The sequence below is a fragment of the Rattus norvegicus genome, chromosome 3, assembly GCF_021556685.1.
Source record: "Rattus norvegicus strain SHRSP/BbbUtx chromosome 3, alternate assembly SHRSP_T2T, whole genome shotgun sequence".
Classification (NCBI taxonomy): domain Eukaryota; kingdom Metazoa; phylum Chordata; class Mammalia; order Rodentia; family Muridae; genus Rattus; species Rattus norvegicus.
Window position 1 is genome coordinate 140,740,056 of NC_141536.1, and position 20,146 is coordinate 140,760,201.

The window sequence follows — 20,146 nt, forward strand, 5'->3', positions numbered from 1 at the left end:
GTGTGTGTGTGCGTGTGTGTGTGCGCGCGCGCGCGCGTGCGTGCGTGCGTGCGTGCGTGCGTGTGTGTGTGTGTGTGTGTGTGTCTGTGTGTGTGTAAATGAGTAGACAATCTCAGGAATGCCCATCCATATCCTCTGGCCTGACTAGACTGGCTGGCTAGGGATATTCTGGAAAGACCCTTTAGAAAAGTCTTGGAGTAAAAATGTGACCCTTGGAACCTGAGCTAGAGAGAAGGTATATGGAACCAGGAGGAGCCGATACTTACAGAAGAAAACGAAAACAGTAGCGGTGGGGCTGGAGGCTTCAGAATCTAATTAAACTAGACTCCTCACTGGGCAATCTGGGAGGTGAGGCAATCTTTGGGGATGACCTATCTGAGATGGCACTAGGGTGTCACTGAGCTTGAATGTGTTAGTGTGCGTCCTTAGAAACACCATAGCTAAAGGGGAGCTCAACGGCTTGATCCGCTCTGTAGTATTTTGGCCAAAGAATCACTACGCACAACTCAGTGAGAGAACATTGCCCCATATCTCCATCGACGGCTACCCTTCCCCGGAGATGTTCCTGCTAAACTCCGGGAGCCTGGTATGATTTGTCCTTGGTAAGCGAAAGTCTGCGCATAACCGTGGAGTTTGGCAGTGTCTAACATCGCGGATTCAATATTTTATTTTCATAACTATTTCACGAATAAAGGCAAAAGCAGGGCTAGAGAGATGGCTCAGTGGTTAAGAGCACTGACTGCTCTTCCAGAGGTCCTGAGTTCAATTCCCAGCAACCACATGGTGGCTCACAACCATCTGTAATGAGATCTGGTGCCCTCTTCTGGCCTGCAGTCACATATGCAGGCAGAATGCTTTCCATAAAATAAATAAATAAATCTTTAAAAAAAAAAAAAAAAAAAAGGCAAAAGCAGCGGCAAAACTATGACCCGGCACGCACGCGCGTTCCCAGCAGCCAGCCTCCACAGCCTTCCACTGTCAAACCGCATGCGCGCGCTCCAGTCCCGCCCAACCCTAAAACGCAGGTCACGTGGGGGCGTGGCCGCCTGCGCGCCTGCGCGCCACAGGCCGACGGCGACTATCCTGCCCCGGCTGAACTGGGGTTAGGTCCGCGGTAGGAGCCGCGCGTCAGGCTCCGCCGCCAGCCGGGGCTCGGGCTGGGGCCCGGGCCCCCGGGGATGGCCCTCCGGCCCTCAGAGGGCGACGGCTCCGCCGGCCGCTGGAACCGCGGCTCAGGGAAGGCAGGTACGGAGGACTGGGCTGGGACGACGAGTGAGTGAGGGCCGCAGAGCGGCCGGGACCTGAGGGGGGCGGCGGCGGCGGATGAGGAAGAGCCGGGCCTCGCCCAGGCCGCCGCCAGCCACGTCCGCAGAACCGACCGCCCGCGCTGGGCCGCTGCCCGAGCTCCGGCCTTCACTCTGCACTCGTGACCCTAAAATTCCCCTCTGCACGCGTACACACAAACTCAAGAAAAGTCATCACTGCCCAGTTCCAGAAACTCCGGTCGGTGAGCTCTCCACCTCACACTTCCTCCCTGTTCAGTTACTTTCTGACCCTTTCCTGGGCCATCTGTGTTAGTGTTCAGACGTGCACAAAGCAATGCTGTTTTCCATACTCTTTCAGTCTAACCCATTTCTGTGAAATCTTTGCTTCATTGTCCACGTGTTCTGGAATACATTTTCACTATGGTGTGCTACTTGGTGAAAATTCCTGAACCAGGTGAGCTAATCCATTTCCTGTCCTCTGACAGGTGATGAGCATATTAGAACTGACCCTGTTGGGGTTGGGGATTTAGCTCAGTGGTAGAGCGCTTGCCTAGGAAGCACAAGGCCCTGGGTTCGGTCCCCAGCTCCAAAAAAAAAAAAAAAAAAACTGACCCTGTTATCCGCCCACGTCTTGTTTTCTGTTATTCCTCTTTTCCCATCTGATACTGGCCACAATTGAGGCTCGGTCTCTGAGCTACTTTCCAGAGCTCTTTGGTATTTGTAACACCCTTTGCAGGTGTCTGTGCTACATCTGTCTTTATGGCATAATAGCCAGTGTCCCAAGTGACACGAGTCTTGTGACCTGTTGCAGTGCAGCTGTGTCTTGGTTGCAAAACCTCGGGCCCTTCAGCTTGTGTGGATGGAAAGGAAATTCAGAGGATCTTTCTTAGTTTAGACTGGTCTTAAATATATTGGAGAGTTGGTGACCAAATTACCAGTTGTAAGAGCCCTCCTTTTGGTGCGTTGGTTTGCTCTGTTTTCATTTTTCGGTAAAGTATTCTTTCTTTGAAAGGGGCAGGAAATACTAGAAGGTCAACTAAGGACCTTACGGCCAGGGATCTTTTACAATTATTTTCAGACAGGATCTTGACAATTTACTCTGGAACTTACCATCTTCCTGCCTCAGTCTATCCTTGTTAGTACTTAATTTCTTCGTCTGGTTATGTTTTATAGAAATGAATTAGTACTGGGAAAGACAAAGGACACTTGGATATATTTTTCTTTTAATAGGAATTTTACAACGAACATAGTTTTTTTGTTTGTTTGTTTTGTTTTGTTTTGTGATTCACTGTCCATATCTTAAATGCAGACATGATGCTCAGACAGACATATTTTTTTTTCTTTTTTCTCTTTGGTTTCTCAGGGCAGTGTTTCACTGTGTAGCCCTGGGTGTCCTTGAACTGTGTAGATGAGGCTGGCCTCTTAAGAGATCTGCCTGCCTCTTCTGCCTCTGCATGGACTACCACCATCTGTTCCTCTGTTTACTTATAATGATGTTTCTTTTGAGATCAGGTCTTGTGGCGTCCAGGCCAGCCATGAACTTACCTGGTAGCCAAGGGTTGCTTTGTATCTTCTGCCTCTACCCTAGTGTTAGGTACAGGGGTGCACTGCCACACTTGTTGGCACTATTATTTTTCTTGTCTATATTGTTCCAGTTTCTGTGCTGTGGAAGCAAGCACAGTGCTAATGTTTTTTTTGAAACAGGGTCCCTCCCATCAGCAGCCTCCACTGGCCTGAGCTCCTGATGTGGACCAGACTGGCCTCTGAGAACCTTACAGCCTTAAACAGTCTTTAAAGTCTTTATAGCTTTGTAGTCTTTAGACCCAAGTTAGATTGGATGTTAAAACGCACACATTTCCCCAGAAGCATAAAAACTCAAACCAACATAATATTTCTGTAAAATGTTAGCACTGCATGGACATAGTAACTCATGCTTTAATTCCAGTACAGGGGAGACAGAGGCAGGCAGATGTCTGTGAGTTTGAGGCCAGCTGGGTCTGCAGAGCAAGTTCAAGCTACACAGTGAGACCCTGTCTGAGAAATAAAGTAGTGGCTAGGGATATACCTCAGCAGTCAGTCACATGCTTGTGTAATATGAGGCCTGTGGATTATCCTTTGGTTCCAGGGAGGGAGAAGAGAAAGGTCTGCTTCGATGGCCTTTATTTTTTTTTTTTTTTCTTTTTTTTTTTTTTTTCTTTTTTCTTTTTTTCGGAGCTGGGGACCGAACCCAGGGCCTTGCGCTTGCTAGGCAAGTGCTCTACCGCTGAGCTAAATCCCCAACCCCTCGATGGCCTTTATTAAAGTAGGCATGTTAGGTCAGGAATGGCACACGCTGATTTGCCATGTACAAGGGCCTAAGCTCCAGCCCCAGTGCCATGAAAGAGTTATTGGAGAGCAGGAGAGAGGGGTGCCATTATCAGTTCTTCTCTTTTGTTGGCTTAGTTATTTTTCAGGCATCTGGGGTTTATTTATAGGAACTTTCGTGTTTTGTAAAAGTTCTAGGACAATCATTTATCATGGTGAGAATAGCCAAGTCCTCATCCAGAGAGGAATTTGGAAGCTCTCAGCTTTGGAGTATATCATGCACCACTCCTCTATGTGAAGTGGTTAGAATTTACCTTAAAATAAAACCGATGGCATACATGCATTTTAATCTTTCCCTGAACACCCCAGGGATAACTGACTTTTCTCTTTGTAGGAGAAATAGGCTGTTTGTTAGTTGTTACTGGTGACCTTGATGCTCTGTTGTGTAGGCTGGCCACTGGCCTCTTTGTACAGTTTATGTGACTGGCTCACTGAGTTCTCTGGCTTGTTTACTCTTCCTGTATTGCAGTGATATGCTATACATTAGGCTCTAGACAGTATGTGTAGGGATGGCATATGTAGGAATGACTTCTTCATCCACTATTAAGCTTTGAGCTTGTGACTGAATGAGTAAATGTGGAGGTCAGAGGACAAGATCCATGAGTCAGTTCTGCCACCTTGTGAGATGTGGGGATGGAACTTAGGTCATCTGGCTTGTGTGCAAGCACCTTTACCCGCTGAGCAGTCTTACTTTACCTACTGGGAGGTAAGGTTAAGGAAGGCAGTGTCCCAAAGTGGCCAGACAGACCAATCCAATTTGTGTACCCTCCTCAAGGAAGCACCCAGAGCTATAAGGAAAACCAGAAAATCTACAAAATTGTACAGTATTCCTAGTAAGCCAGGCACACAGTATTGTGGGGGGAAAGCAATGCCACTTACTATGGAACAACTTTCTCCAGAAGAGCAGAAATTAAGTAAACTAAATAAATAATTTATTCTACTACACTTATACTTCCTGAGTTCTATAGACTCAAAATCGAGAGAGTTGGCTAGACTCAGTGGGCACACCTTTAATGCCATCACTCGGGAGGCAGAGGCAGGCAGAACTCTTGAATTCCAGGCCAGCCAGGACTAATAAGACCCTGTCTCAAAAACAACAGCCAGGCAGGGTGTCCCATGCGTTTGATCTCAGGACTCAGGAGGCAGGGTTCAAGTCCAGCCTGGTCTACAGAGCAAGTTCCAGGATAGCCAGGACTCTGTAGAGAGAACCATCTTACAAAGCAAAAGCAAACAAAAAGCAACAAAAAACTGAGAACATCAGGGAAAAGTAAGTGCAGAATTAGGTAATGCATGGCTGTGTCTTTGCCCAGATCTCCTGCAACTACAGGAGACTGCAGACTGTGTTCACTGATAGCTTGCTGGGAAAGCTGTTGGAATGGGGCAGAAATGAGTTTCTTTCATACTCTTAGTGAAGGGTCAACAAAACGGAAATGTCAGCTTCCCTCGGGCTCTTCCCTGTAGTGAAGGTGGAAGAGCACTCACTCAGCTACAGACGTTCACATGCAGTACTTATAATGTACTCATTGTGGAACTAATTCAGTTCCCGCTGAGCTTCCTGCCCAGCCTGTGCTGTTGAGGACATGAGCACACACAGCTCCTGTGGTGGGTAGGACACTTCCTCTACCAGGAATGCTTTACTTTTGACACATACTTGCGTGTGGCAAAGTTTTCAACAAGCTTCAGAATCTGGAAAAGCCTTAGAAATAGTCTTTCCTTTGGGTCTTCATCATCCTTCGGGGTTCTCCATGTAATACCCACAATGTAATAATTGTGTCCCTTCCTGCTCTGAGCCTCCCAGGAGCTTCCAGGAAGTCATTGTTCATTTTCACCTTAGTGCTTAGTACAGCCTCATTAAGTGATGGACTACTAACTGGATAGGAGGGTGGGAGGGCACAGCTGAAGCAAGACCTTGACATCTCAGAAACATTTGACCAGGGAGGTCCTTTACTGAGGGAAGAGCCTGGATTTTTATTTCTAGGTAAAGCAGGCATTTAGCATTTAACCTGAGCCAGTCTTAAGAGTAAAGAGAACAGTTTGAATTTACTCTGAGCAGTTCTACTCAGAGGCTAGACACACCAGGAAGAACTCAGACACTGGTCCACCTCTGTTACTAGGGCCTGTAACAACAGTCTAACAAGAGAACAAGTTTACATAGGCCAAAAATTACTTGCACCTTTCTGTCTGGCTTGCAGTTGCATGTGACTCCAAATCTCTGTGTATGTGGCTCACATACATAAGGCACCCAGACTCTTAACAACTCCAGTGTTAAGTGTGCTTCACCTTTGTCATGAGCACGGTTGTAGACTGTTCTCTCAGAATAGAACCTTACTGAGGTCCTCTGTTCAGCACATCTTCCAGAACTTAATGTACCATGTGATATTGTCACTTAGGTCTAACCTACCTTCTGGTGGTATCTGACTTACATTAACGTTAGTGTCTAGTATCTGTTCTGTAGTTGTGTATGTGCACAGTAGGTTGGCCTGACCTACTGTAGTTCTCTGTACTCTTGGCCTTACTGTCTGCAAACATGTTTTCTTGTGACAGTTATAGTATAATTCCTTGTGATGGTTGGTGTTTTGTGTTGAAATTCTTGTAGTTTTTATTTTCTCAGTGGTGCAGGTAACCATAAAATCTTAACAAGTGTAATTCACAGTTCCTAAAAGTAGATGTTCCACTTGAAAACCTAGAGACAGTGTCTCATTGAAATGGGAAAGTTAGGACAGAAGAACTCATCCTGCTTTCTAAAACACTTACCTTTTTTTTTTTTTTTTTTTTTTTTGGTTCTTTTTTTCGGAGCTGGGGACCGAACCCAGGGCCTTGCGCTTCCTAGGTAAGCGCTCTACCACTGAGCTAAATCCCCAGCCCCCTTTTTTTTTTTTTTTTTTTTTTTTTTTTTCTTTTTTTTTCCGGAGCTGGGGACCGAACCCTGGGCCTTGTGCTTGCTAGGCAAGTGCTCTACCACTGAGCTAAATCCCCAACCCCAACACTTACCTTTTTTGATGCTAACTAGCGTATCTTTTCATTTTTTTGTGCATTGGTGTTTTGCCTGCATGTATGTCTATGTGACAGTGTCAGATCTTGAAGTTGCAGACAGTTGTGAGTTGCCAATGTGGGTGCTAGGATTTGAACCTGGTTCTTCAAGAACTACTAAGCCATCTTTCAGCCCCTAAAAAACTACTTTTGAGGCAGAGGCAGGCAGATTGCTGTGAGTTTGAGGCCAGTCTTGTCTGCATAGCAAGTTCCAGGCCAGCCTGGGATACACTAAGATCCTGTCTTTAAAAAGAAAGTTGAGCTGGGCATGGTGGTGTATATCTTTAATCCCAGCGCTAGTGAGGAAGCAGGCAGAGCTTTGCATTTGAGGCCAGCCAGGGCTACGTAAGAGAAACCCTGTCTCAAAGCACCCCCAGCTGCCCAACAAATAGAAAGTAATTTTTGTTTTGTTTTTTGAAATAAGATTTTATATCCCAGGTTGACTTTGAATGTGCTATGTAAAAAAAAAGAGGCTGGCTTTGAACTTGCGACAATCTTGAGTCTACCTCCCAAGTGCTGGGAATAAAGGCATGCTCTATTGTGCTTGGCTTCTAAAAGAATTATTTCAGACTTACAAATTGGCTATAAATAAGACTCTTACATATGAGTGTGAGCTGCCTTGGGGGCTAAGATGTAGCTCAGTTGGTAGAGTGCTTAGAAGCCTTGGGTTCAATTCACTACACTGCATAAAATCAGGCATTGGAGCACAGGCCCCCTAATCAAAGCACTTGGGAAGCAGAAGCAGAAGGTTCAGAAATTCATGGTCTCATTGTTAGCTATAGAGAGAGCAAAAGACTGAGGTTGGGAAGATTGTTCAGGAGTTAAGAGAGTTACTGTTCATGCATAGGCTTGGATTTAGTTCCCAGCATACAGACAGCTTCTCACAGTTCAGGGGATCTGGAATTTTTTTCTGACTCCGCTGGCCCCAGACTTTCAGTAGGTGCTCACACAGACATGCAGGCAAAACACAAATATACAGAAAAGAAAAATAAATCTTTTAAAAATATTTTTAAATATATCTGTAAGATGCTTAGCGTACTACTTTCTGATTGCCAATGATGGAGCTTGAAAAAAAAAGATTTATTTCTATTTTATGTGTATGAGTGTTGCATATGGTTTGTTAAATGTAGTGTTGAGGGTGCCTTGAATCAAACTCACACACAAGTGCTGTGCTGTGCTGTGCTGTGCTGTGCTGTGCTGTGCTGTGCTGTGCTGTGCTGTGCTGTGCTGTGCTGTGCTGTGCTGTGCTGTGCTGCTGGGACATTCACTGAGCCCAGTATTGAGTTTTGAATTACATTTTTTTCCAGTATAAACAATTAAGGGCTGGAGAGATGGCTCAGCGGTTAAGAGCACTGACTGCTCTTCCAGAGGTCCTGACTGAGTTCAATTTCCAGCAACCACATGGTGTCTCACAACCATCTGTGATGGGCATCTGATGCCCTCTCATGGTGTGTCTGAAGACAGCAACAGTGTACTTCTATACATGAAATAAATACATAAATCTTAAAAAAAAAAAAAAGGAAGAAGGAAAAAAGAAAAAACAATTAAAATTTTTTTCTGGCCTGGTGGTGATGGCTCATGCCTTTAGGCCCAGCCCTTGGGAGGCAGAGGCAGGGGGATCTCTGTGAATTCAAGGCCAGCCTGGTCTACAAAGCAAGTTTCAGGATAGCCAGTGCTACATAGAGAAACCCTGTCTCAAAAACAAAAATAAATAAATAAATAAATAAATAAATAAATAAATAAATAAATAAATAAAGGTTGTTTTTCTTGAGTTTAAGGGTTAACAAGACCTAGGCAAGGAAACCAGCCCAAGGAAACCACGTAGATTGAGATATCTATGCTTTGTGAACTTTGAACAGGAAAGCATTGACAGTAGCCGGTACTTACTGATAGTTCCTAAAACTATAATTCCCTGTTAGTTACATGGGGTGTGACCAAAGTGTCTTATACATCATGTGCTAAATATGTGTAGGTTCTGTAAGAAGCAATCATGAGGGCCACAGCTGAGAGAAGGCACCTCAGACCGAGTTAGGAGACGGGGACTCTAAGCAGAAACGTACACAGGAAGTGTGCTTCATTCTCTTCCACACACTGTTTGCTTGTTTGTTTCTCCAGACTTTAATGCCAAAAGGAAAAAGAAGGTGGCGGAGATACACCAAGCTCTGAACAGTGATCCCACCGATGTGGCTGCCCTCCGACGAATGGCTATCAGCGAGGGCGGGCTCCTGACTGATGAGATCAGGTGCCAAGTATGGCCTAAGCTCCTCAACGTCAACACCGATGAGCCACCGCCTATGTCAAGTAAGGGAGCAGAATCCTGAGGTGGGGAGCTTCAACTAGGGATCGAAATATTGTCTAGCTAGAGGAGTTTTTTTTTTTTTTTTTTTTTTCTTTTCTTTTCTTTTTTTCGGAGCTGGGGACCGAGCCCAGGGCCTTGCGCTTGCTAGGCAAGCGCTCTACCACTGAGCTAAATCCCCAACCCGAGGAGTTTATTTTTTAATTTTTTTTTTTTTTTCGGAGCTGGGGACTGAACCCAGGGCCTTGTGCTTGCTAGGCAAACGCTCTACCACTGAGCTAAATCCCCAACCAGGAGTTTATTTTTTTTAAAAAAAGTTCTCGGGGTTGGGGATTTAGCTCAGTGGTAGAGCGCTTGCCTAGGAAGCGCAAGGCCCTGGGTTCGATCCCCAGCTCCGAAAAAAAGAACCAAAAAAAAAAAAAGTTCTCTTACATAGCTGGGAAGATGGCTCAGAGGACCTGGGTTCGGGTTCCCAGCACATATAAGGTGACTTACAACCATACAACTCCAGTTCCAGGAGATCCACTGTCCCTTTCTAGCCTCCTGCATACAGCACTAGAGAGAGAAGTGGCAGAAGTGCTGAGGTTCCTTGGAGTTCAGAATCCTTTAATTCTGTCAGAAGCTGTTGATTAACAACGTTAAAGACACGGAGTGATGGGGGACCTGGGAGAGCAGAGAACAAGCTCCAGAGCACCAGCTCCATTGCCCGCCCTGCCGCCTCTGGCTTTCCTGCTAACATGGCAGTGGACTATGTGTTGTGTGTTCTGGGAGTTCTCAGTCATTTGTCAAATCTTGGTGCCCTTGGTGTGTGCCACATACTGGATGTGGTTAAAATGATCCATGTGCTGAAACGTTGATGATATAATACACAGTGGATGCTGGGTTGCTACATGTCAGCTCGTTATGGATATCTGAGACTGCTGCCTCAGAGCAGTGGGCTCTGTGTTAGGGGAGTCAGGTGAGAAGTCATTCTTCTCTCACGTTTCAAACTTGACACTAAGATGAAGAAAGTGTATGTGGGTGTGGGCTGAGGTGGGTATGTAAGTCTTGCACAGTTCCTCTGATAGCTCTCTGTGTGGGTTGTGAGGAAAATCAACTTACACAGTACTTGGCTTGGGATAAGGAACATACATGCTTGTATCTGTAAGCCATCTTCCAGCCCCATTGATAAGAGCATTTACTTAGCATGTACAAGGCTCAGTCCTAGCACCGCACAAAACTGATTTTGGTGGCACATGCCTGGGATGGTAGCATCAGGAGAATTTAGTGTTTAAAGCCACACCTTTAATTCCTGCACCTAGAAGTCAGAGGGAGAGGCAGATGGATTTCTGAGTTCAGAGATAGCCAGGGCTACATAGAGAAAGGAAGGAAGGAAGGGAGGGATGGATGGATGGAAGGAAGGATGGAAGGAAGGATGGATGGAAGGAAGGAAGGATGGAAGGAAGGAAGGAAGGAAGGAAGGAAGGAAGGAAGGAAGGAAGGAAGGAAGGAAGGAAAAAATGTAAGTGAGGAAAGGCTCAAGGTCAGGGCTGGAGAGATGGTTCAGTGGTTAATAGTGCTGGCTGCTCTTCCATGATCCAGGCTCTAGTCTCAGCACCAACCTGGCGGGTAACAAACCTCTGTGCCTCCACTTCTAGTTCCAGGGGATCTGACACCCTCATCTGCATATGCCATGTACAGATAGGAGCAAGCAAAACACCCATTCACTTGAGATAAAAAGAAACTCGTTTTTAGTTTTGTTCTGTTTTATGAGTTAGGGTTTTATTGTCCTGGAACTTGCTTTGTAGACCAGGCTGGCCTTGAATGTACAGAGATCTGACTGTCTCTGCCACTTCAGCACTGGGATTTTTTTTTTTTAAGATTTATTTATTTATTATATATAAGTACAATGCCGCTGACTTCAGACACACCATGAGAAGGCATCAGATCCCATGATAGATGGCTGTGAGCCACCATGTGGTTGCTGGGAATTGAACTCAGGACCTCTGGAAGAGCAGTCAGTGCTCTCCCGCTGAGCCATCTCTCCAGCCCCCAGGTGTTATATTTTAAGTCATGTTTTGTTGAGGAAAAGGGTGCTCTGTGTATTCTTTAGCTCTAAACTAGCATTCCAAGATGTAGTTACTATTGCTTTTTGCTTGCTTTGTGGTGTTAGGTCTAAACTCTGGGCATGGAGCTTACTAGGTTAGCTCTCTACAACTGAACATACTGGAAACCCAAGAAAGATTGACTCCTTATCTGGCTTCCCAGAGCTCTTTGTAATAACACCATGTTCCTCTTCCTCTGATAGGGAAGGATCTTCGAGACATGAGCAAGGACTACCAGCAAGTGCTGCTGGACGTCAGGCGGTCTCTTCGGCGCTTCCCTCCGGGTGAGCAGATCTCCTGACTCCCCACATCTGGAGTGTGCTTTCTGTTCCTTCACACTTAACCACTTTCCTGTGTTGGTGCTTGCCAAGGTTGGGGGAGTTTCCCAGCAACCAGAGACATACACATGCAGAACTCTGCTCTCGGGCATGTAAGGGGTACCCTCACTGTTGATGCCTCGTAGCCCAGAGGTGCCAAGTGAGAGAAGCAGCTCTTTGGTCCTCATCTGCCCTGTGTCCTGGAGGAACTGGGTAGGGATTGGCAGGGCCCAGGACTGACTTTGGAGAGCGGGTTGGTTGGAATTGCTCCCTAATGGGAACTATTATGTCTTCATTGGCGAGTGTTGTCTTACATATGTGCTTACTGGCTTCCTTTTCCTGCGTGCTCACAGAGTATGTTCCTGAAATTGCCTCTTGCTTTCCAGGACAAGGAAAATGACTATGCTTTCTGTTCTCATAATGGAGAAAACTAGACAGCAAACCTCACCTATAAAATCTAGCTTTCTTCCCCTTGTGAGTTTCCCTTGACTTTTGGAGAGATATGGGATTCCCTAACTCTCTTGCCACATGTAGCTGAAGCAAGCTCTGGTTGGGACATGTATGCTACAGGCCTTCTACCCTACTTGGACCTTTGCTCTCTGGGGAGGTGGCTGAGGCTCCCACAGGCTGGTAGCCTCTTGGATAGGATGCAACATATCCCATGATCCCCTCTCCTCCCTGCTATGCTAGTCCAGTTGAGGTGGTTGATGTAGGGCAAGTGCTGCCCTGTTTTCCTCTGTATGTTTAACAACTCAGAGATCCTCCTACCTCAGCCTCCTGGGAGCTGGAATTAAAGGGGAGGAGGGTATGAAGGTCATCCTTAAAACCTTTATGTCACCAGTTCATTGTGATCTTCCTGAACACAGGATCCTCCTTGACATTTTAAACTCTTTTCATTCATGTCCTCTGGATTAGCCTGACCAATCATAAACCAGAAATTCAAGCAGGAAGTAGCTCTTTGCTCTCATTGCTTCTTGGTTGCACTTAGTGTTTGCTTTGCTGTGCTGTTGTTTGTTCTCTTTCCAGAGCACCTCTGTGAGTGGGGGAATGAATATGAGCAAGGAGCATCCTTGGCTTTGCCTTGAACCTTTATAGTTCAGTTCAGCGCCGGCCCTTAGTGAGGTCAAGGTTGACACCCTCCTCCTCCCCTGAGTGCTCAGTCATTTACAATTCAGACTTGAAACTCAAAGTTAACATCATTGCGCGTGAGCTCTCACAACATCAGTTCAACCTGAGACTTCACACTGACCTGCTATGTGTCATCCTGTGGACATCTTTGTGAGCAGGCCACCCACCACCTGTCAGTTTTCCACAGGGTCATGTGTTGCAGGCAGGCAGTGTACAGCTCCTGGGCACATTGGTTTATTTTTCATGTGTATTTTTCATAAGCCAGGACTGCTGGGCAGTAAAGACCATGTGCTGCTCATGGCCATTCTCTCTATTTCATACACTAGCAAGAGCTGGCACTGATTAGTAGAGGAACTGTAACGTGATGTCAGCCTTCCAACCACTGGTAGCTTTGGTTTCTTTATTGCTGTGTTTTTTAACTCCCTTAACAGAGTCTTGAGGTTCAAGTTCACTTTCAGATCTGGGTGCCTTGTAGATAGAGATTTAGAACTGTCCAGCCTTCTTGCCTTTTGGTGTCTTGATGTTGGTACATGGACTGAGTATGGCCTTCTCTTTGAGTTCTGGCTTTAGGCAGAACAGGTTCATAATTCTTCACCAAAACAAGTGCGCCAAAGAGCACTGTGTTTACTGCTGTGACTTTTGGCCCTGGACTCTAGAGGGGTCTCAATCAGGTGTTTCTGCTTACAACTGCAGCTAGAAATTGAGACCACTTAGAATATTGGCTATAGCTTAGAGAAGAATATAGTTCCTTATATAATTTCATCCCATGAAGAAGAGCCGAAAGTCTCTTGATATTTTTCTGCTGATCTTGCAGATTCACACTTTGCCACATTATTGTCTCTGAACTATTTAAAGATAAACAGCTATCACAGTACCCTTTTGTTCAAAATATCTAATCCACAGAAAAGTCCATCTTTCACCATTTATTTTTATCAGAAATAATTTACTAATTATTTATCAGAAAAAGAAACATAGATTCTTGGATTTCTGCTCAAGCCTCTTTTCAGCCTCCTTTAATGTCAACAGTTCCTTTGTATGCATGGCAAGCCAGTTACTCTGTCACTTCCTGCTTATGTTGCCTTTGTCTGGTATGTTTATTCATGAGGCTTAGGGTCATGTCTGTGATTCTGGTGACAGGAGATCCCTGAAGTGTAGAGCTCATGCTCTTATGCTGCTCTTTCCTCATGATTGGCCATGCTACCTGTAAGGTTTTAGTTAGGTGATTTTCCCAGAGGCCCTACTATGTGTCTTTTCCTGGGCTGGGTGTCATCAGCAATGTGTAGATTTTGCAAGGCAAGGCCAACTTATTTGTAATTTATTTTCTGTCATTGGACACTTCTCTGAAAAGCATTGCTGGCCTAATCTGTCCTTAGGCTCCTTTGCCAATGCAGATTCACCTCCTCTCCTTAGGCATGCCAGATGAGCAGAGAGAAGGGCTCCAGGAAGAGCTAATCGATATCATCCTCCTCGTCTTGGATCGAAACCCTCAGCTCCACTACTACCAGGGCTACCATGACATTGTGGTCACTTTTCTGCTGGTGGTGGGCGAGAGGCTGGCAACATCCCTGGTAGAAAAATTGTCCACCCACCACCTCAGGTACCTGTGCATCTGGTCTCATGTCAGGGTGGGGGTTACTCCCCCAGCCACCTAGGACAGACAGATGTCTGAATAGTTTGAGCCCACTCCATTCACCATCCCTAAGCTCAACATTGGACCTGACCACTTGCATTGACTGAATTGTCTTCCCATAGGGATTTCATGGATCCCACAATGGACAACACCAAGCACATCTTAAATTACCTGATGCCCATCATTGACCAAGTGAACCCAGAACTTCATGACTTCATGCAGAGGTGATCTACATTTGTGTATACAAGACACACATGGCAGCCCTGCTTCTTGCTCTTGGCTGTCTGTTTCTTCACAAACCTAGCATGTAAGGACAGTTCAGGACTTTAGGAGCTTGCATTTGGTGGTTATGTCAAAAATTCTTAGAAAGCTACATGTGGTACTGCATGCCTATGGTGAAGCACTTGGAAGGTAGAGACAGAGGGATCAAGAGTTCAAGGCCAGGGACTAAGGAGACAGCTCAGTAGTTGAGGGCCATTGCTGCTCTTGAAGAGAAGTAGAGTTAAGCTATGGTTGTCTGTAACTCCAGCTGTAGGTAATTCAATACCTTCCAGCACCTTCTTCTAGTTTCCATAGGCACCTATACACATGCACACAGTAACACACAGATACACATACATACACAGAAAAGTGCAATTTTACTTTCCCTTAAGTTTTTATTTTTTGAGATGGGGGTCTCACTATGTAGTCGTGGCCAGATTAGAACTCATAAAGATCTCTGCCTTCTCATGCTAGGATTAAAAGCATGTGCTACCACACCCAGTGGTACCGGTGGTAAAAGAAAATCTTTACACAGTGATGCAGAAAATTTTAGGCCAGCCTTGGTTCTGTAATGACTTTGAAGCCAATCTGAGACACACTGGGGGAGGTGTGTGGGGGTGGGGTGGGGGTACGACAAGCCATTCAGTGGTGATGGTTGCCAGTGACAGAACAGGCAGATGATCTCTTGAGTTCCAGGCCAGCCTGGTCCAGATACTGAGTTCCAAGCCAGTCAAGACTGCAGAGTGAAACTCTGTCTCAAAAACAGTAGCAACCAAAAAAAAAAAAAAAAATTTTTTTTTAAGTACAAACAAAAGGGGATAGAGAAATGGCTTAGAGGTTAAGAGTACTAACTGCTCTTACAGAAGACCTGAGTTCAATTCACAGCACCCATATCAGGTGGCTCACAACTGTTCTTACCTGTCTTCAACCCCCTCTGGCCTGTGCAGGGACCTGTGTGGTATACATAAGCTTACACAGCCGCACACACATATATAAAGATAATTAAAGATGTGCTTTCACATGTATGTGTGTGTTGCCTCTGTGCCTGGTGCTCAAGGAGGAAGCCACAGTGCTCTTGAGAGCAGGTGCTCCTTGTTCTCAGATGGAGGTTGGCTGTGCATGAGACAAGTTCCCAGGAGGGTGAGGCAGCACTCTAGTGAGCTCCTTCCCCCATCCTGGGTGTTTTGTTTTGTTTTTGTTTTTTTGTTTGGTTTTTTTTTTGGGGGGGGGGTTGGTTTTGGTTTTGGTTTGTTTTTTGCGAAAGGGTTTAAGGGTTTCTCTTTGTAACCCTGGCTGTCCTGGAACTCACTTTGTAGGCCAGATTGGCCTTGAATCCATCTGCCCCTGACTGCCACCCTTCCTCCCTCAGAGACTACAGGATTGTGCTATCACCACTTGGCTTTGTGGTACATTGAGTTTTTGTGTTTTTTGAAAGAAGATTCTGAGCTCCTAAGTAGCATAATTTCCCAAGAAAGAAGTATGTATATTTTCCAAATACTTCTTCCTCATCAGCTCTTAAGAACAAAGAAAGTTCAGGGAAAGGGAACGGATGAGCTGGCAGGAGACCTAACATCTGGATATCCTTTGCTCCTAGTGCTGAGGTGGGGACCATCTTCGCCCTCAGCTGGCTTATCACCTGGTTTGGGCACGTCCTGTTGGACTTCAGGCATGTGGTGAGGTTATACGACTTCTTCCTGGCCTGCCACCCACTCATGCCTATTTACTTTGCAGCTGTGGTAGGTACACACTGGGGGGCAGTGACTCAGTTCACTGTTAATCCATCCTGCTTGACCGGTTCTTGAAGGGGACAGTAGATCCCAGGCTGGTGGTCCATTCCCTAGTCAGAAAAGTGTGAGCAAATGTTGGTTAAGCAACTGTCCTTACTTCGAGACTTCAGACCCTTCCAAGCACCAACCAGTGTGCCATGTGACTGTCACTGACTACTGACACCTCCTGGAGCTCTAGCTGGTAGACACCATCGTGGGCAGAGCCGGTGTAGTGTGTCGGCCAGAGGTAGGCCTGGTGTGAGGCTTAAAAAAGGAGTGGTTTATGGAAGAGTGCGGGGCTCATGCCCAAAAGGGCTAAGTGGAGAGTGGTCCTTCAGCAGCTATAAACTTGGGAGAGTGACTAAGGTAAGCAAGATGGCTCTGTGAGACTTTTCTGAGGCTCCTCAGAATCTCCTGGGACCCTTTCTTTCTAAAAGAATGTCAGTTTATTTCAAGACTTGTCAGAGGACTTAACGAGAATTGGGTAGTCTTTCACATTATAGGTGTGGAAGCATGCTGCATTTGCTGAACCTTTGGGCTGAGTGCTGTCAGTACCTAAGAGAGAGAGAGAGAGAGAGTGTGTGTGTGTGTGTGTGTGTGTGTGTGTGTGTGTGTGTGTGTGTGTCTGTCTGTCTGTCTGTCTGTCTGTCTGTCTGTGTAGAGACAGACAAGTACTGGGGCTGAGTGCTGTCAGTACCTAAGAGAGAGAGAGTGTGTGTGTGTGTCTGTCTGTCTGTGTAGAGACAGACAAGTACTCGGGGCTGAGTGCTGTCAGTACCTAAGAGAGAGAGAGAGTGTGTGTGTGTGTGTGTGTGTCTGTCTGTCTGTCTGTCTGTCTGTCTGTCTGTGTAGAGACAGACAAGTACTCAGGCCCTACACCTCTGGTGTCTGACTCAAAGCCTGCCTTCACTAGATCGTGCTGTACCGGGAGCAGGAAGTGCTGGACTGTGACTGTGACATGGCCTCTGTTCACCACCTGTTGTCCCAGATCCCTCAGGACCTGCCCTATGAGACGCTCATCAGCAGAGCAGGAGACCTCTTTGTTCAGTTTCCCCCTTCTGAACTGGCAAGGGAGGCGGCTGCTCAGCAGGAGGCGGAGAGGTGAGGTGGGCAAGGTGCTGCTGCTGCAGTGGGGCAGTTGGAAGTCAGCATCCCTGGATGCTTGTCTAGAGGGTATGGGGTTCCACACTGCAGCAGATTCTTCTCTACAGGCCATAGAGATCTTTACCAGTAGAGCATGCTGAGCAATGGCCTGCTCAGTGTCATCTGCCCCTCTGCTACCTTCTGCTTCCTTCCACAGAACGGCAGCCTCTACTTTCAAAGACTTTGAGCTGGCGTCAACTCAGCAGAGGCCAGACATGGTGCTGCGGCAGCGGTTTCGGGGACTTCTGAGGCCTGAGGCTCGAACAAAAGATGTCCTGACCAAACCAAGGACCAACCGCTTTGTAAAACTGGCAGTGATGGGGCTGACGGTGGCCCTAGGAGCAGCAGCACTGGCAGTGGTGAAGAGTGCCCTGGAGTGGGCCCCTAAGTTCCAGCTGCAGCTGTTCCCCTAAACTCAGCTCAAGCAGCCACTTCCTCGCCAGTGCACCAAGCTCTCCCCATTTCCGGAAAGAGGGTGCAATTGCTGTGATTAAAGGGTTTCTGTCAGGGGTGTTCTGTCTGCCACCCTTGGCAGCTTGTCTTTGGCTTTGGGGGCAAGTGGCAGAGCTGCCTGACACTGGGCTTACCAGACCTGAGTGCTCCCTGCACCTCCTCCTGTCAGAAGTGGCTCTGGAGCACCTGGCTACCCAATCACTGCCCTCCTTACAGCACCGAGTCTGGAGTGTCTTTAGACAAAGCAGGCAGGGTAGTCCGGCCTTGGAATGAGAGCGAGGGGAGAGAACTCAGCCTGGGAGCCAGTGGGACTCTCTTAAAAGTGGCCCTATCAGCTGGTCAGAATCAGAGGCAGACTTGAGCTGGGTTCTAATGAAAGTTTGATGATCCCAGCCTAGAGAGATCACATGCAGCAGTACGTCAGTCACCAGGATGGTGTTGCCTGTGTCTCCCTGTTCTTTCTCCTCTACAACCCACATGACAAAACCTACAAAGACATTTTTAATACTGTTTTTATGATTGTATACTACACCTAACATAGCAAGTACTCTCACTTTAAAAAAAATTACTTGTGTATGTACAGGTGCCCGCAGAGGCCGCAGGTGGGCTTCAGGTTTCTTGGAGCCTGGTGTGGGTGCTGGGATCTGAATGCCAGGCCTCTGTGAAGCAGCAGTCAGTGCTCTTAACTGCTGAGCCATCTCTCCAGCCTCTTTCATAGTTCCTTCATGAGAGAAGCTATCAGAGCAATGACCTTCTACTGGGCTAACATTTATTCTTTCCCTATTTGGAGGGGAATGGAACCCAGGGCCTTGCACATGCAAAGCTAGTGTTCTACCACTGAGCAGCCCCAGCTTTTTTTTTTTTTTCTCTCCAAGTTTTTTTTTTGTTTTTTTGTTTTTTTTCTTTTAGACAAGGTCTACCTAAGTTATCCAGGCTGGCCTTGAACTTTTGATCTCCTGCCTCAGCTCCCAATTATCTGGGATGACAGGATTGCACCTGAGATACTCTTCCTGCTCAGTTTAGCCAAAGTTGTTTGTGAGCACCCCCATACCCCACAGCGCCACTTCCTGTCTCACTTCCCTTATTTTCCTTTAATTACCCACCTTGGCCTGTCTGGGTTGATCTCCTCAGCTGCTGGTGTCAGGCTGGTAATGTCCTTGGAAACTTGCCAGCATGTAGACAGGGTTTGGCAGGAACCCCACACCACCAGCCTCACTTAGCCCTGGGCTCCTCCAGGAGAGGTGTACAGGATCCATGGGATCACTCGGTCTTCCTAGGATGGCTTAGTTCAAAGTGAAGCCAGGTGTGTTTTATAGTAACTGGCTTGAAAACAAAAGTGCCTTTTGCTGCTTTAGGGTGTGTAGTGGAAGCTAGTTTCCTTATCTTTCCTGGCACTCTTCTCCAGTCCTGCCATGTCTACACCTCTCATGTGTCCCCTGCCCATCCCCTTGTCCCCCGTGCCCATTGTATGCAGTGGGACACTGCATTGCTGGGCAGCCATGAAGCCAGAGCATATAGGAGTGTCCAGGCTGAGTTACACAAAGCACTTTAAGTCAAGCTGGAATGGTGAGCTCTGCCAAGGGTGAGAGATTTACTGGGATTCATTCAGGACAAAGGAGAATTATCCAGGATCCAGAGTGATAAGGTGACAGATAACTATCAGTCTACCATGGGAGTGTACCACCTATGCCTCCTGCCTGCTTGAAGACTGTGGGGAGTGTGCTGGCTGAGGGAGGCCCTGGGCTCAGGGTCCAAGCCATTACTCTATCCAAACAAGCAGGCGGCACTGGCTTGTGCTGAGTTGTGCTGTGCCCATAGCAGGACTCCCCTGCCACTGAGAAGAAAGTATTGTCAGTTCACCGTCAGGTATTTACTTACTCTGTAAAATGTGTGTAGATGTTTTGTACAGAGCCCCATATGAAATAAATGCCCTTATGTGATTCCTAATCACTTGTCTTCTATCGTCACTGCCTGTCTGGATGTGGACCTGGTGAGTCTCAGATACTTACCAGCTTCTGCCCTGGCCCCAGGCCCTGTGGTCGGTCTGTACACTTGTCAGCCTCGGCTGGCAGCACAGTGACCCTTTCCAGTTTCGCCTCACAAACAGGTATAATTGATTTAGGGGAGAAGTCCTGGTTGTAGCAACCAGCAAGGGCTAAGCTAGTTACTTCCCTAGTTTGATACCCAACTTAAGACCTAAGTAGTGAGAAGCAGTTTAGTCAGCACATGGAACAAAGGTCCAGTGACCGCAAGTCATCTTTGGGGTTCAGGGTTCTGTTTGGGACAAGGCCTATCTGCCTTCAGCCTTTCAAGGAAAGAGCTAGATTAGGTGGGCAGACATGTCATTAACATGCCCAAGCAGAGGCAAATCAGAGACTGAGCCGAAATCAGGGCTCAGGCTTCAGGCTT

The 20,146-nt window shown here is 46.7% G+C and overlaps 1 protein-coding gene across 10 annotated transcripts; it reads left to right on the forward strand.

Annotated features, from left to right (window-relative positions):
* The first annotated feature begins 1,080 nt into the window (after positions 1–1,080).
* On the forward strand, positions 1,081–19,684 carry Tbc1d20 (TBC1 domain family, member 20). 10 transcript variants are annotated; one of them, XM_087653370.1, is made up of 8 exons: positions 1,081–1,507; positions 8,775–8,960; positions 11,243–11,323; positions 13,895–14,081; positions 14,237–14,338; positions 15,970–16,111; positions 17,055–17,242; positions 17,442–19,684. In XM_087653370.1, the coding sequence occupies exons 1-8, from the start codon at positions 1,324–1,326 to the stop codon at positions 17,695–17,697; spliced, it is 1,326 nt and encodes a 441-aa protein (XP_087509496.1). In that variant the 5' UTR covers positions 1,081–1,323; the 3' UTR covers positions 17,698–19,684.
* Positions 19,685–20,146: the final 462 nt, after the last annotated feature.